This window comes from Pangasianodon hypophthalmus, chromosome 1 (genome assembly GCF_027358585.1).
Source record: "Pangasianodon hypophthalmus isolate fPanHyp1 chromosome 1, fPanHyp1.pri, whole genome shotgun sequence".
NCBI classification, from domain to species: Eukaryota; Metazoa; Chordata; class Actinopteri; order Siluriformes; family Pangasiidae; genus Pangasianodon; species Pangasianodon hypophthalmus.
In genome coordinates this window covers 207,501-225,606 of record NC_069710.1, presented here as the reverse complement: position 1 = coordinate 225,606, position 18,106 = coordinate 207,501, and the positions used below count along the sequence as shown (strand labels likewise).

At 40.5% G+C, this 18,106-nt stretch overlaps 1 protein-coding gene across 4 annotated transcripts in view; it reads left to right on the top strand.

Annotated features, from left to right (window-relative positions):
- Positions 1-57: 57 nt before the first annotated feature.
- Positions 58-18,106, top strand: part of ptpn6 (protein tyrosine phosphatase non-receptor type 6) — a 38,962-nt gene continuing 20,913 nt past the window's right edge. Inside the window, exons 1-4 of one of the 4 annotated variants that reach the window (XM_053239472.1) lie at positions 58-175; positions 5,105-5,126; positions 6,250-6,372; positions 7,293-7,490. In XM_053239472.1, the coding sequence (XP_053095447.1) occupies positions 5,119-5,126; positions 6,250-6,372; positions 7,293-7,490 (329 nt within the window). In that variant the 5' untranslated portion in view covers positions 58-175; positions 5,105-5,118. Of the gene's footprint in view, positions 176-306; positions 333-3,825; positions 4,124-5,104; positions 5,127-6,249; positions 6,373-7,292; positions 7,491-18,106 lie in introns of those variants that run through there. The other 3 variants (XM_053239509.1, XM_053239454.1, XM_053239492.1) reach the window with 3 other exon arrangements.

Below are 18,106 nucleotides of genomic sequence, written 5' to 3'. Positions count from 1 at the left end.
TAATCATCCTGCTAGATAACTTATCACAACACAGAGAGAGACAGAAAGAGAGTGAGACAGATAGAGAGAGAGAGACAGACAGATAGAGAGTGAGACAGATAACGATAGAGTGACAGAGACCGACAGGAAGAGAGACGTTTGGATCCACACACAGAGGAAGACAGCTCTGGAGTGGGTGAGTGTCGCTCCAGTCTGTTTATTTAGTTCAGTATAACTTTTTTTTTGAACAGCTGCACACACACACACACACACACTGCCAGGAGAGAACCTATAGCTGTTTAAATAAAGGTTAACGAGAGAGAGAGAGAGAGAGAGACGCTGTCTGTGGGTCGGTGAGTTTTTCCGTTGTATAATAATCTGATTTATTTGTCTGTTTGTGTATTTGTGTATTTTTGCCTGTTTGTCTTTGTTTAGATGCTAAATGTGGTTCAGTAAATTCGTTATAATTCTCAGATTCGTGTGTTGAGTGACTGTAAAGTCTACAGGTTTCTGATTGGTTAGCAGGCGAGTGTTTCGTTGTGTCAGCACAACTCACAATATAGAGCCAGTCAAACGTTTAATCGCAGTTCTGCACCCCTGATCCTTATATTGTATGTTTGTAATGTAACCATGACAACGGGCATAAATAACTGTTTTAGGCAAGACCCATATTTACACTGTGCTGCAGCATTCACGGTCACGTTGCTAAGTGACAATATTAAAAAAAGTCAAATATACAGTATGAGTGTTAGTCTGTGTGGGAGATTAAAAAATTAGCTGCTGTATGTAAATACTAGACAATAGATTAGCTGGAAGCTAGAAATGACAAAGTCAGCTACAAATATTAAAACTAGAACGTCAGCTAGATACTTCACAGGTGGACCGGACATGAGGAGCCGGGAGGCAGGTTTGGGAAAACTCAAAAAGGGGCTCTTTATTTTTTTCACTATTTCTTTCCCTTTTCAGCAATTTTATTTCCCTATGCACACACACTCGTCTCTGTGCTGCTCATCTCTCTCTCTCTCTCTCTCTCTCCCCGGGGAGCCGTCTGGCCTGTCGCAGACTGTCTGAGGATGGTAAACACTGAACGAATCGATTTAATCCCTAAGAGTTTGTGTAGTTCGCGAAGAGTGCGTAACATAAACTTTGTGCCTTGATCAGTCAGGATCTCTTTCGGGATCCCAACCTGGGAGATAACCAAACTGCGTGCTGAGATGTTGCGAAGAGAAATGTCTTTGGGGTATTGTGTTGCATAATCTACCAGGACCAATAAAAAGCAATGCCCTTGTGCAGTTTGTTCCAATGGCCCAACATAGTTCAAACCAATTCTTCCGAAGGGGACCTCGATTAATGGAAGGGGGCTCAATGGCGCTTTTGAGGTGGCCGGTGGATTCACCAGCTGACATTCATGACAAGCCGAACACCACCTGCAAACATCACTGCAAATGCACGGCCAATAGACATGGACCATGAGATGGTTTAGTGTTTTATCGTGACCTAAATGCCCCACCATCAGATGATAACGAGCCGCCTGTAATAACATTTCCCAACGGCTCTCTGGGACCAATACCTGGGTCACTTCTTCTTTGGTTGAGTGTCCTGCATCACTTCCTCAGCAATCACAATATAGGGGAAGGAGAGTGCAATGTTGGGCTGAACCCCCTGACCATCCATTACGTTCACTTAGACCAAGGTGTGCCTGAGGGTTTCGTCTCGTATCTGCTCCAAAGGGAAATTCCCCTGAAAAGCAGGGTCCTCCCCACCCTCTGTGTCTTCCTACTCATGCACAGCCTCGTGCACACACATCACCTTCACCCGGCCTGCTGTACCCAATGCCTCACCTTGAACCAGGCATTGGTGAATTGAGGTCTGGTTAGAGCCTGAATCCACCAGTGTGTGGTGTGTACCCCTTTGAATACTCACCGGTATACGGTACGTTCCAGCTCAATCGGGGCGGCCTGTGGCTCGGACCAACACCCCCACCTCCATCACTTGGCATTGGTCCTGGAAATGCCCGGGCTCCCCGCAATGCCAGCACACCGGCCCAGTCCTCACCCAGAGTCCCCGACCCAGTGACAGACACAGTGGGAGAGGGAGGAATAGGGAAAACCTGGTTTCGGGGGAAAATGTTTCCGTGGTGCAGGGATGGGGGAGGGCAGGGAGAAAAACGGGAAGAACGAGAGCAGGAAAGAGAGAGGGAGGAAAGAGAGGGGGCTTGCCTGCCCCCGGAGTTCCCGCCGGCTGGACCAGGCTCTGTAGCACCTGCTGGTCCTCTGCCTGTGCTTAGAGAAGGGCCTGGAAGTGCTGCTCCTGCTCCGTGCGCAGCTAGAGGAAGGCTTGATGTTGCGTCTGGTGGATGCCGGCGAGAGTCTTGACGATCTCCGCAAGAGGCGGTGGATCTTCCTCAAATTCCTGGGTTTCAGCACCAGTGTGACACTTTACAGGGTGGACCAGAAATGAGGAGACGGAAGGCAGGATTGGGAAAACTCAGAAAGGGGCTCTTTATTTTTCTTCACTATTCCTTTTGCTTTTCAGTGATTTTATTTCCCTATGCACACACACACACACACACACACACACAGCTCTGTGCTGCTCAGCTCTCTCTCTCTCTCTCTCTCTCTCTCTCTCTCTCATGGCTCTTGTCTCTCCCCTCTTTATCCTTGTTGCCACTCACTGAAACCCAGAACATGTTAGAGACATCCCGCACAGGTGTAGATCCTTACACCTCACTTTTCCCAGCTTTGCCCTCCGTTCACAAACCGGCGCTCGACCACGCCGCCACCTCCACAATATACTACTATATATAATACTTGATATTAGAAAATTAGTTAGAAAGGAGAATGTTAGCTACATAAAATACAGTAAATGAGAAAGTTAGATAAAGAGCTAGAAACTGGAAAGCTGCGTGTCAGTTATGTGCCTTTATGTGTTTAAAGGGTAAGTGTTTGTTTGTGATGTTAGTGATATAACATTAAAATCTTTCATTTAGTCTCTGGATATGTCTGTCTCTCTACCTGTCTTCATTTTCACATATTTTCATAAATGTAATTTTGTCTGTGTTTGTGTGTGTCTTCTGAAGGACACAAACACAGCTGCTTTTGTGGAACTGAGGTGTTATCTTTTGTCATATTCAAAGCATTGCTGCATCCAGTTGAGCCACTTCACATTTGCAATTCAAACAGACGTTACTTTACTTCCTCATTTTATGACGCTTTGAATTGTGGGAAATGTAGTTTTGTTTTAGTGAGAAAACTGTCATTTTGTTTATAAGATCTTGTAATCAGCGAATTCACAATATTGAAGCAATCGGCATGTTTACCCAAGCAAAAGTAGTGTGCAGTTGTGTGTGTGTGTGTGTGTGTGTGTGTGTGTGTGTGTGTGTGTGTGCGCGCGTGCAGATTTTCTGTCAGTAATAAGGAAGTGCAATTCACACTTGAACTTTGTGTGCTTTTCTGGATTAGTGGATAAGCTGCCAGAATATATAGAGAGAGAGAGAGTGAGAGAAAGAGATAGCAACACAGTGGGACAGACAGGTGAAGAACAGACAGGTGAAGAGAGAAAAGGATAGACAATGAATGACCTACAGAGAGAGAAAAAAACAGAGAGAAGTGGGTAATAAATGAAGAAGTCGATGTGAGATGGGTGTTTTTTTGTGTGGTGTGTTATTTCTGTCTGTCTCTTTCTGTCTGTCTCAAAGGTCATGGAGTCAGTGGACTCTACTCCTGCCTTGTTCATAATTTAGCCAATCAGAATGACAAGAGAGAGAGGGATAGAGAGATAGAGATGGGGGGAAGGGGGAGAGAGAAGTGCAGGATGAAATTTCTCTAGCGACTGTTATATCTCCCCCACCACTACCACCCACCTCACTGCACTCTCGCTTTCACTGTCTTCTGAAAAAAAAAAGAAAAAAGGAAGGAAGGAGTTGAGTGTGACAGCACGAGAGAGAGAGAGAGAGAGAGAGAGAGAGGAAGAGGGAGGAACATAAACGGCATATATAGTCAGAGAAGTTGACCGACAGTTGATCATTCACAAAGCGCGGAAAACAGTAAGTGTATTTATTTTTGCCTCATAAAAGAGAGAGAGAGATACAGAAAAGCGACAGACAGAGAAAGAAACGGAGAGAGAAAGATAGAGACACAAAGAGGTAAAGAATGGAAAAGAGGAAGACGGAAAAATGCTGCAGGTGGCTGTCAATGTTACATTTGTAGTAGAGAAACTGGATTGGCAATTAAAAAAAGAATGTTAGCGAGACAGACAGATGGAGGGATAGAGAAAAAGAGAAGTTGAGTGATTCATAAAAGGGTAGGAACACTAACAAAGGGATAGAAAGAGTGATTGGACGACCAGACAGAAAGATAAACTGAAGACAACAGATAGAGAAAGACAGATAGAGGATTGTAGATAGAGACGTAAAGAAAGAGACAGACAGATGTGGGTAGAGCGATGGAGACAGACAGACAGATGTCGGTAGAAAGATGAAGACAGACGGATAGATGGATGACGGGGTAGACAAATGGAGGGATAGAAAGACAAGTGGGTTAGAGACAGAGACAGATGGAGAGGTAGATAGATAGATAGATAGATAGATAGAAAAACAGACAGACAATGGAGGTATAGACAGGCAGATGGAGGGGTAGACAGATAGACAGATGGATAGACGGAGGTGTACATAGAGGAAGGAGGTGTGGAGAGAGAGACAGACAGACGGACATAGGCGTAGACAGACAGATAGAGGGATAGACAGATGATGGAAGCATAGACAGAAAGACAGACAGAGAGAAGAAGCCATAGACAGATGAAGGGATAGACAGACAGTTAGAAATATAGACAATGGAGGTATAGACAAGCAGATGGAGGATTAGACAGATGGATGGAGGCGTAGACAGACGATGAAGGGATAGAGAGACAGACAGCCAAGTGGAGGTGTAGATAGACAGATGATGGAGGGATAGATAGAGCAAAAGAGTGATTGGAAGTGCAGCACTGTTAGCATGTTAGCGTATTAGCACATGCATTGTTATGTCTGTGGAAATGTGGTTGTTTATGTTGCTATAGTAACAGCCTATTTATTAGTTTATGTAAATAACTGTTTGTTTATTTGTTGTTCTGCTTTTATCTTTTTCAGAGTGCGGGACAAAGATGGTTCGGTAAGTGTAGCGACAGATAGAGAGGTAGTCTTTCTCTCTGTCTTACTGTCTGTCTGTCTTTCTCTCTCTCCGTGTTTCTGTTTTCACTTTTACGTTTTCTCGTCTCAGAGATTTGTCTTTTTTTTCTTTTTCTTTATCTTTTGTGTTTCCCTAATTTTATATTTTAATTTTTCTCATCTTCCTGACCCTGATTTACTACCCTGCGCTCCACACACGTCCGTGTGATTACTCTCTCCCTCTCTCCGCACACGTCCGTGTGATTACTCTCTCCCTCTCTCCACACACGTCCGTGTGATTACTCTCTCCCTCTCTCCGTACACGTCCGTGTGATTACTCTCTCCCTCTCTCCACACACGTCCGTGTGATTACTCTCTCCCTCTCTCCGCACACGTCCGTGTGATTACTCTCTCCCTCTCTCCACACACGTCCGTGTGATTACTCTCTCCCTCTCTCCACACACGTCCGTGTGATTACTCTCTCCCTCTCTCCGTACACGTCCGTGTGATTACTCTCTCCCTCTCTCCGCACACGTCCGTGTGATTACTCTCTCCCTCTCTCCGTACACGTCCGTGTGATTACTCTCTCCCTCTCTCCACACACGTCCGTGTGATTACTCTCTCCATACTCGTCCGTGTGATTACTCTCTCCCTCTCTCCGTACACGTCCGTGTGATTACTCTCTCCCTCTCTCCACACACGTCCGTGTGATTACTCTCTCCCTCTCTCCGTACACGTCCGTGTGATTACTTTCTCCCTCTCTCCACACTCGTCCGTGTGATTACTCTCTCCATACTCGTCCGTGTGATTACTCTCTTCGTACACATCAGTGTGATTACTCTGTCCCTCTCTCCGTACACGTCCATGTAATTACTCTCTCCACACACATCCGTGTAATTACACATACACACGTTATCAGACTGAACACTCACACATTATTACTGGTTATTTGAGATTTGATTGAATCGGTCCTCAGTTTCTTCGTCTTTTTGCGTTTTTCCTTCTCTCTCTGTCAGGTTCCTGTTTTCTGGTGTTTTTGTCACACTTCTGATTTTTATTGTGTAATAGAGTCAGCTGAAGTAAGTGTGTGTGTGTGTGTGTGTGTGTGTGTGTGTGTGTGTGTATAGGTGGTTCCACAGAGATCTGTCCGGTTTGGAGGCGGAGAATCTCCTGAAGACTCGTGGAGTTGACGGTAGTTTCCTGGCGAGACCGAGTAAAAAGAACGTTGGTGATTTCTCTCTGTCAGTCAGGTACTGACATCACACACGCATCAATCTTTCATTATTTATTTATTAATAACCACCTCATTATTACACCTTTATTACAAATGAGGAATGTTCCACTCACACGTGCTTTAGTAGAGAACTTCAGAGAAATTTGGGGTTACAATTAACCCTAATCCTAACCTTAACCCTAATCCTAATCCTAATCCTAATCCTAACCTTAACCCTAATCCTAATCCTAATCCTAATCCTAATCCTAATCCTAACCTTAACCCTAATCCTAATCCTAATCCTAATCCTAACCTTAACCCTAACCCTTAACCCTAATCCTAACCTTAACCCTAATCCTAACCTTAACACTAATCCTAACCCTTAACCCTAATCCTAACCCTAATCCTAACCTTAACCCTAACCCTTAACCCTAATCCTAATCCTAATCCTAACCTTAACCCTAATCCTAATCCTAATCCTAATCCTAACCTTAACCCTAACCCTTAACCCTAATCCTAACCTTAACCCTAATCCTAACCTTAACACTAATCCTAACCCTTAACCCTAATCCTAACCCTAATCCTAACCCTAACCCTTAACCCTAATCCTAATCCTAATTCTAGGCACTTTCTTTCTTTCTAAATAAAAATGTAGAAATAAAATTATTAAATGAACTGAAGACTGAAGTTAATGACATCATTTAACAAAAATATAAAAGCAAATCAACATTAATGTCTTTAGAAATTCATTAATCAGCAGATCACTTGTACAAGTTCTGCGTAGAAACCGACAGCTGGGTTCTTTTCACCGCTGTATGTAAATCTGCACTTTTAGCCGACACACTGGTGCAGGAGGAGCGACTGCATGCAGAGCTACTGGAGATAAAACTGAGAAAAGAAATGAAATGAAGTCTCTCTCTCTCTCTGTGTGTGTGTGTGTGTGTGTGTGTGTGTCAGAGTGGGTGATGGAGTGACACACATCCGTATCCAGAACACAGGAGATTATTATGATCTGTACGGAGGGGAAAAGTTTGCGACTCTGGCGGAGTTGGTGGAGTATTACACCGGAGAGCAACACGGGGTTCTGCAGGACAGAGACGGAACCATCATCCAGCTCAAGTACCCGCTCAACTGCTCTGATCCTACCACTGAGAGGTCACGTAAAACACACACACACACACACACACACACACACACACACTCAGTGTGATAACGTTGTTATTGGCTTGCTGTTTGCTAAAATGTGACAAAGTGTTAATTAAAGTATTGTGGTGAAGTTGAGCACGTCACGGAAAACTGAAAACCCAGATAACACACACACCCATGTGCGCGCACACCCACGCACCCACCCACACACACACACACACACACACACACACACACGCACACACACACACACACGCACACACACACAGACAGACACATGCAAAAAACAGTTGTAGTACCCTGCTGTATATAAACTTTAAACAGATTTAAATCATATAAAATGTAAACAGTGTGGAGTTAATAAATAAAATATATGTACAATAATGAGAAATGAAAATCACAATACAAGAAGAATAAAGAATATGCATAATAATTTAATTAGAATTAAATTAAAAACAACACAATAAAACAAAAGGTGTCAATAGAACAAAGATTGAAAAATAATCAATTTATCAATTTATATTTAATAATCAAATAATCAATAATTAAAAAAAAACTAAAATGAAAATATACAAATGCAGAAAGTTATATTCTAATGAAATATTTGGAAATTATAACAGTCTCTGAAGTTTAAGATGAACTAATAAAATAAAGCATCTGACGGAGCGATGAACTGGACCAGGACACGAGGTGTGTGTAAATTCCTCAGTCCTTTAATCTCACAGCAGGAGAGACGGCGCGTGTGTCTCAGGCGTCTCAGGCGTGTCTCAGGTGTGTCTCAGGCGTCTCAGGCGTGTCTCAGGCGTGTCTCAGGCGTGTCTCAGCCGTCTCAGGCGTGTCTCAGCCGTCTCAGGCGTGTCTCAGGCGTGTCTCAGGCGTGTCTCAGCCATCTCAGGCGTGTCTCAGACGTGTCTCAGGCGTGTCTCAGGCGTCTCAGGCGTGTCTCAGGCGTCTCAGGCGTGTCTCAGGCGTCTCAGGCGTGTCTCAGGCGTGTCTCAGGCGTGTTTGATTTCTGTGGTTTCATGTAACATGAAGGTGAAAATGTCTGCACTGATGGTCTAAAGACACTCGTCCACAGTGTGAGATTAAGTAAAGTTCATGAGTTGATCATGGAGATGTTCACTCGTGTACGCAGCAGCAGTTTAAACCTTCAGCTCGAGACTGAAGTATAGCTCGTGTGCTGGTCAGATTATTGCATGAATGTTGCACTTTGTAGTGTTTCTCGTTAGACAGATTTCACATCAGTGCGAAGTTTTCTGCACTAAATGCTCATGTTTTCAATGAATTAATTCCAACCTGTTGTCTGATGATTTTACAGAGTAGATGCTTTTCTTTAATTCAAGCACATTTGAAGCATTTCTCCACAAACATGCTGATGTTTCAGAATTCAAAGTAACAAATGGTAAATATATGAATAAATAAATAAATAAATAAATAAATAAATAAATAAATGTCCCTTTAGCACAGATGTAGTCTAACAGCTGAGACCTGTTCAGTGTGTGAAGTTTGCGTCTGAAGTTTAAATCTGTTTCAAACAAAATCTTTTCCATAAACACACAACTAAAGCTTCACCTGCGTGCTTTAACGGTCTTTAATCTCTATATTAACCTCATTATGAAACACACAGGTGTGTAAAGTAGCGTAACAGTGATGGGGTTTAATGCATTAACACACTTCAGCTTTATTAACAATGAAGTTTAGTGTGTGTTTGTTGCTGACAGGAAGTTTCACTGCATCCTCAACCACACCAGCACACACTCCGCATGAGACTGACTTCCATCAGCTGGTAGCTACTTTAGCCTCGTAGCTCCTTACAGCTTCAGTGTGTGTGTGTCTGTGTGTGTGTGTGTGTGTGTGTGTGTGTGTGTGTGTTAATCTGTGGAGTGATGTGTGAACTTAACAGCATGTGAAGAGAAGTGGTTTATTTATTGTGACATCTAAAATTAACAGTAATAAATGTATCGCACCTACACTCCTCACACACACACACACACACACACACACATACACACACGCATACACACACACATACACACACACTTCATTATTACTTCATTATTACTGAAACCTGATGTTTACTGCTCTGCGTCTTATCGTCCCCTAGATAAATGAATAAGTATTTAAAATAAACCGAGTGATAAAATGACTTTACCTACAGGACATACGGTGCTGTGCAAAAGTGAATATGAACATGCAAAGAAATACTGTAAAGCAAAAATAATGAGGTTAAATGTTAAGACATGAAATAAAACACTGAACAGTAATAAACGTAATGAGGTCAGGATTTAGTGTGACCCTCTGCTTTAGAAAGCAGTCTCGGTACGCTTTGCGCAGGTGTAAAGGGAAATTAGCGGTACGTTTTACTGAACATGTTGGAGAATCTGACTCGCACTCGCTTCTGTTTTTTCCTGCAATACGTTTTTTTTTATCTGAAAAGTACTCTGTTGCGTAATGTGTTGCTCTCTTTACTGACACACAAACATTTTTCTGTAATATTTTTCTGTTTTTTTTTGTTGGAAAAGTAATGTTTGAAAGTGTAAAATGTTGTCGTACTGACTCAATAATGCAGAGGTCATAAAATAAACAGCTATAAAAATAATAGAGTGTCTAAGACTTTTGCACAGTGCTGTGTGTTTACGCTCAGTGACAAAAAATCGAACCTGCTGACTAAATAACCAATCAAGCTCAATAATAATAATAATAATAATAATAATAATCTACGCACACACACAGAGTGCCGTAATGTCACATGAAACACTCAAGGTGAAAATCACAAGGGGGCAAATTGCATGAATTAATCAGGCCCCTCCCACACACTAATTATAATTTATTAAATTATAAATAATAATATCAGCTACAGCGCCAGTGCAGTAACTCCATCAGCGTATTAAACATCTCTAATGCTTTTCTAATGGAATGCAAACGGCTTACTGCAGTAACACCATTACACCCTACTATGTGTATGATGTGTGTGTGTGTGTGTGTGTGTGTGTGTAAGATGTGTGTGTATGATGTATAATGTGTGTGTGTGTGTGTAAGATGTGTGTGTATGATGTATAATGTGAGTGTGTGATATATGATGTGTGTGTGTGGTGTATAATGTGTGTGTGTGATATATGATGTGTGTGTGGTGTATAATGTGTGTGTGTGATATATGATGTGTGTGTGCGTGTGTGTGTGTGTGTGGTGTATAATGTGTGTGTGTATGATGTGTGTATGGTGTATAATGTGAGTGTGTGACATATGATGTGTGTGTGTGTGTGTGTGGTGTATAATGTGTGTGTGTGACATATGGTGTGTGTGTGGTGTATAATGTGTGTGTGTATGATGTGTGTATGGTGTATAATGTGTGTGTGTGATATATGATGTGTGTGTGTGGTGTATAATGTGTGTGTGTGACATATGGTGTGTGTGTGGTGTATAATGTGTGTGTGTATGATGTGTGTATGATGTATAATGTGAGTGTGTGATATATGATGTGTGTGTGTGGTGTATAATGTGTGTGTGTGACATATGGTGTGTGTGTGGTGTATAATGTGTGTGTGTATGATGTGTGTATGATGTATAATGTGAGTGTGTGATATATGATGTGTGTGTGTGGTGTATAATGTGTGTGTGTATGATGTGTGTATGGTGTATAATGTGTGTGTGTGATATATGATGTGTGTGTGGTGTATAATGTGTGTGTGTGATATATGATGTGTGTGTGCGTGTGTGTGTGTGTGTGGTGTATAATGTGTGTGTGTATGATGTGTGTATGGTGTATAATGTGAGTGTGTGACATATGATGTGTGTGTGTGTGTGTGGTGTATAATGTGTGTGTGTGTATGATGTATAATGTGTGTGTGTGTGATATATGATGTGTGTGTGTGTGTGGTGTAAGATGTGTGTGTATGATGTATAATGTGAGTGTGTGATATATGATGTGTGTGTGTGGTGTATAATGTGTGTGTGTGATATATGATGTGTGTGTGTGTGTGTGTGTGTGTGTGTGTGTGGTGTATAATGTGTGTGTGTGATATATGATGTGTGTGTGTGGTGTATAATGTGTGTGTGTGATATATGATGTGTGTGTGTGTGTGTGTGTGTGTGTGGTGTATAATGTGTGTGTGTGATATATGATGTGTGTGTGTGGTGTATAATGTGTGTGTGTGATATATGATGTGTGTGTGTGTGTGTGTGTGTGTGTGTGGTGTATGATGTGTGTGTGTGATATATGATGTGTGTGTGTGGTGTATAATGTGTGTGTGTGATATATGATGTGTGTATGGTGTATGATTTGTGTGTGATATATGATGTGTGTGTGATATATGATGTGTGTGTATGGTGTATAATGTGTGTGTGATATATGATGTGTGTGATATATGATGTGTGTGTGACATATGGCGTGTGTGTGATATATGTGTGTGTGTGATATATGTGTGTGTGTGATATATAATGTGTGTGTGATATATGATGTGTGTGTGATATATGTGTGTGTGTGATATATGTGTGTGTGTGGTGTATAATGTGTGTGTGATATATGGCGTGTGTGTGATATATGGTGTGTGTGATATATGTGTGTGTGTGATATATAATGTGTGTGTGATATATGATGTGTGTGTGGTGTATAATGTGTGTGTGTGATATATGTGTGTGTGTGATATATAATGTGTGTGTGATATATGATGTGTGTGTGGTGTATAATGTATGTGTGTGATATATGTGTGTGTGTGATATATGATGTGTGTGTGATATATGGTGTGTGTGTGTGTGACATATGGCGTGTGTGTGATATATGGCGTGTGTGTGGTGTATAATGTGTGTGTGATATATGGCGTGTGTGTGGTGTATAATGTGTGTGTGATATATGGCGTGTGTATGGTGTATAATGTGTGTGTGTGTGATATATGGCGTGTGTATGGTGTATAATGTGTGTGTGTGATTTATGATGTGTGTGTGATATATGGCGTGTGTGTGGTGTATACTGTGTGTGTGATATATGATGTGTGTGTGTGATTTATGATGTGTGTGTGTGATATATGTGTGTGTGGTGTATAATGTGTGTGTGATATATGTGTGTGTGGTGTATAATGTGTGTGTGTGATATATGTGTGTGTGGTGTATAATGTGTGTGTGTGATATATGTGTGTGTGGTGTATAATGTGTGTGATATATGTGTGTGTGGTGTATAATGTGTGTGTGTGATATATGTGTGTGTGGTGTATAATGTGTGTGTGTGATATATGTGTGTGTGGTGTATAATGTGTGTGATATATGTGTGTGTGGTGTATAATGTGTGTGTGTGATATATGTGTGTGTGATGTATAATGTGTGTGTGTGTGTGTGTGTACGATGTATAATGTGTGTGTGATATATGGCATGTGTATGGTGTATAATGTGTGTGTGATATACGTGTGTGTGTGTGTGATATATGTGTGTGTGTGATATATGTGTGTGTGATGTATAATGTGTGTGTGATATATGTGTGTGTGGTGTATAATGTGTGTGTGATATATGTGTGTGTGGTGTATAATGTGTGTGTGATATACGTGTGTGTGTGTGTGATATATGTGTGTGTGGTGTATAATGTGTGTGTGATATATGTGTGTGTGGTGTATAATGTGTGTGTGTGATATATGTGTGTGTGATGTATAATGTGTGTGTGTGTGTGTGTGTACGATGTATAATGTGTGTGTGATATATGGCATGTGTATGGTGTATAATGTGTGTGTGATATACGTGTGTGTGTGTGTGATATATGTGTGTGTGTGATATATGTGTGTGTGATGTATAATGTGTGTGTGATATATGTGTGTGTGGTGTATAATGTGTGTGTGATATATGTGTGTGTGATGTATAATGTGTGTGTGATATATGTGTGTGTGTGTGTGATATATGTGTGTGTGGTGTATAATGTGTGTGTGATATATGTGTGTGTGGTGTATAATGTGTGTGTGATATATGTGTGTGTGGTGTATAATGTGTGTGTGATATATGTGTGTGTGGTGTATAATGTGTGTGTGATATACGTGTGTGTGTGTGTGATATATGTGTGTGTGTGTGATATATGTGTGTGTGTGATATATGTGTGTGTGATGTATAATGTGTGTGTGTGATATATGTGTGTGTGGTGTATAATGTGTTTGTGATATATGTGTGTGTGGTGTATAATGTGTGTGTGATATATGTGTGTGTGATGTATAATGTGTGTGTGATATATGTGTGTGTGGTGTATAATGTGTGTGTGTGATATATGTGTGTGTGTGTGTGATATACGTGTGTGTGTGTGTGATATATGTGTGTGTGTGTGATATATGTGTGTGTGGTGTATAATGTGTGTGTGATATATGTGTGTGTGGTGTATAATGTGTGTGTGTGATATATGTGTGTGTGGTGTATAATGTGTTTGTGATATATGTGTGTGTGGTGTATAATGTGTGTGTGATATATGTGTGTGTGGTGTATAATGTGTGTGTGATATATGTGTGTGTGTGTGATATATGTGTGTGTGGTGTATAATGTGTGTGTGGTGTATAATGTGTGTGTGTGATATATGTGTGTGTGTGTGATATATGTGTGTGTGTGATATATGTGTGTGTGATGTATAATGTGTGTGTGATATATGTGTGTGTGGTGTATAATGTGTGTGTGTGATATATGTGTGTGTGGTGTATAATGTGTGTGTGATATATGTGTGTGTGTGTGTGATATATGTGTGTGTGTGATATATGTGTGTGTGGTGTATAATGTGTGTGTGTGATATATGTGTGTGTGTGTGTGTGTGTGTGATGTATAATGTGTGTGTGATATATGTGTGTGTGGTGTATAATGTGTGTGTGATATACGTGTGTGTGATATATGTGTGTGTGATATATGTGTGTGTGTGATATATGTGTGTGTGATGTATAATGTGTGTGTGATATATGTGTGTGTGTGATATATGTGTGTGTGTGATATATGTGTGTGTGGTGTATAATGTGTGTGTGATATATGTGTGTGTGTGTGTGATATATGTGTGTGTGTGATATATGTGTGTGTGGTGTATAATGTGTGTGTGTGATATATGTGTGTGTGTGTGATATATGTGTGTGTGATGTATAATGTGTGTGTGATATATGTGTGTGTGGTGTATAATGTGTGTGTGTGATATATGTGTGTGTGGTGTATAATGTGTGTGTGATATATGTGTGTGTGTGTGTGATATATGTGTGTGTGTGATATATGTGTGTGTGGTGTATAATGTGTGTGTGTGATATATGTGTGTGTGTGTGATATATGTGTGTGTGTGATATATGTGTGTGTGGTGTATAATGTGTGTGTGTGATATATGTGTGTGTGTGTGATATATGTGTGTGTGATGTATAATGTGTGTGTGATATATGTGTGTGTGGTGTATAATGTGTGTGTGTGATATATGTGTGTGTGGTGTATAATGTGTGTGTGTGATATATGTGTGTGTGTGTGATATATGTGTGTGTGATGTATAATGTGTGTGTGATATATGTGTGTGTGGTGTATAATGTGTGTGTGATATATGTGTGTGTGTGTGTGATATATGTGTGTGTGTGATATATGTGTGTGTGTGTGTGATATATGTGTGTGTGTGATATATGTGTGTGTGGTGTATAATGTGTGTGTGTGATATATGTGTGTGTGTGTGTGTGTGTGATGTATAATGTGTGTGTGTGATATATGTGTGTGTGTGTGTGTGTGTGTGATGTATAATGTGTGTGTGATATATGTGTGTGTGGTGTATAATGTGTGTGTGATATATGTGTGTGTGATATATGTGTGTGTGTGATATATGTGTGTGTGATGTATAATGTGTGTGTGATATATGTGTGTGTGTGATATATGTGTGTGTGTGATATATGTGTGTGTGGTGTATAATGTGTGTGTGTGTGATGTATGTGTGTGTGATGTATAATGTGTGTGTGATATATGTGTGTGTGTGATATATGTGTGTGTGGTGTATAATGTGTGTGTGTGTGATGTATGTGTGTGTGATGTATGTGTGTGTGTGTGTGTGTGTGTGTATGTATGTGTATGATGTATGGTGTGTGTGTGTGTGTATGATGTATGGTGTGTGTGTGTGTGTATGAAGTATGGTGTGTGTGTGTGTGTGTATGATGTATGGTGTGTGTGTGTGTGTGTGTATGATGTATGGTGTGTGTGTGTGTATGTATGTGTATGATGTATGGTGTGTGTGTGTGTGTATGATGTATGGTGTGTGTGTGTGTGTATGATGTATGGTGTGTGTGTGTGTGTATGATGTATGGTGTGTGTGTGTGTGTGTGTGTGTATTGTTTGTGTGTATGATGTATGATGGAAGTATTTGCTAAAGCAGGTTTGAATATGTTGCAGCCATTAGCATTGTGCTACATTCAGCACACTTACCCTAAATATTACAAAGGTGTTGCTAAAAACATAACCTTGTGTGTGTATGTGTGTGTGCGCATGTGTGTGTGTGCGCATGTGTGTGTGTGTTTGTATGTGTGTGTGTGCGCATGTGTGTGTGAAAACACAACACTCATCCGTCCCATTCCACTTCCTCTTTTGTTCTGCGGTTGGAAACTTCAGTTTTGACACATTTGCAAACTGACCATCAACATCTCTCTTTCTCCTCCTTCTCCTTCTCCTTCTTCTCCTTCTTCCTCTCATGGGGTGAAACCCTTAAAGCGTCTGTGCAGAACCCTAGAACCCGAGTTCTTCCAGCTCAGCACGGGCCAGAAGCAGAAGCCATTCAGAAGCTAGAACCGTTATTTAAAGAGATATATGACGAGTGTCCTGGATCAGGCTGCATGTGCAGTTCAGCTTCATTTTATAGCTGTATAAAAGTGTAAAATCAGTGTTAGTGAGAAGATGGAAATTAAATGAGATAAACGTGGCGTGTGAACACTGCAGTTAATAATTAACCCGTGCACCGAGTCTCGCCGTCACAAAGCACAAGCAGAAAAAGAAACTCTACTGAAGTGAAAGTTTAGACAATGTGTTTAACATCTTACTCGAATAAAAGCCAAAAAGTATTAAAATGTAAAACGTAAATGTTTTTAACTGATGAATTTATGAATTTAGGTAAATGACATGTTTTCATTTGAAAAGTAACGTTTATTACTTATTTAAAACTGATGCTGTTTTGCCTGAAATTGTGACTCAGTCTCAGTAAGTTACGACTAGCGCTGCGTCACTTACTAACGAATTAATCAGAAGTAAAACATCCTGTAAATAATTAATATTTACTATTAGCTAGAATTATGTTAGCTACTGGAATTGATGCTAGTCTGACCTGGCATTAGCAAAGAAAACAGGCTGACTTAGTTAAATACAGCCAGTTAATGTTAGCAAATTAGCAAAACTTTCCTCAACATGCTATTTTTATATTAGATTAGACTTCCTGTCTTCGAGCGAGGTAAAGGAGACACGTTTGTTTACTGCAGCGTACTGAAATATTTTACTGAGGCAGGGCCAGGAGCACTCATCCTCAACTTCCACACTGCAGTTTATCCAATCTGAAATGACTGGATGCTAATCTGAAATGATTGGATGCTAATCTGAAAAGATTGGACGCTAATCTGAAATGACTGGACGCTAATCTGAAATGACTGGACGCTAATCTGAAATGACTGGACGCTAATCTGAAATGACTGGACGCTTGGAGACCTTTGAGATTTGTAAAGAGTTCTCTGAAAGTCTAAACAAAAACTTAAGGAGTAAAAAAGAAGATTTTATTTTGTTGGAAATGTAAGAATACAAGTATTCACTTTCAATAACACTCAAGTAAAGTTTAAATAAAATACCAAAATAATATTTAAGTATAGTAATGAATTACAGCTACTGAAGTATTTTCCACTCTCACAAAGCATCGCCGTATTTAACGTTTATTTTAAATGCTAATAAGAAGAGAAGAAGTGAGATCAAATACAAATCAAATAAAATCAAATAAAATCATTAAACATTACTAAAAGTCTCCGGCAGAAAACCGATGGAGCGAGTCATCAACAGGTCACTTCTACACTCTAGAAATCTAGAAACGCTCTTCAGTTGGTGCTCTGGGGAACCTTTAAACGTTTCTTTATCTGTGTAGAACCTCTTTAAGAAGCTAGAACCGAGCCAGAATCCTGAAGATCCAGAGAATGTAAAATGGCCCCCAAAAAAACGCTAGCGTGAGAATGCATACAGATCGCTAGTTTAGTCACTAGCATGCTAATGTACTGTTTTTACTTGACAGTAATGAAACAATCTAAAATCATAACAGAGCAAGGTGTGTGTGTGTGTGTGTGTGTGTGTGTATATGTGTGTGTGTGTGTGTGTGTGTGTGTGTGTTATTTACTTCACTTAGCACTTCTTAAAGAGGAAGGACACAGCTAAAAATACACTCATGTCTCGAGCTGTCATCGGAAAATTTTCCGACCACAGTACAGGAAGCTGAGCTGTAGAAACTGAGAACTGAACCTAAATTGAACACACACACACACACACACACACACACACACACACACAGAGACACACACACACACAGAGACACACACACAATACTGTATTAGTGTGCCTACAATGACCTCATTGGCACTGTTAGTTAGAAATAAACCCATCAATATTCATAAAAATACCACTTCACACACACACACACTATTAGCCACACA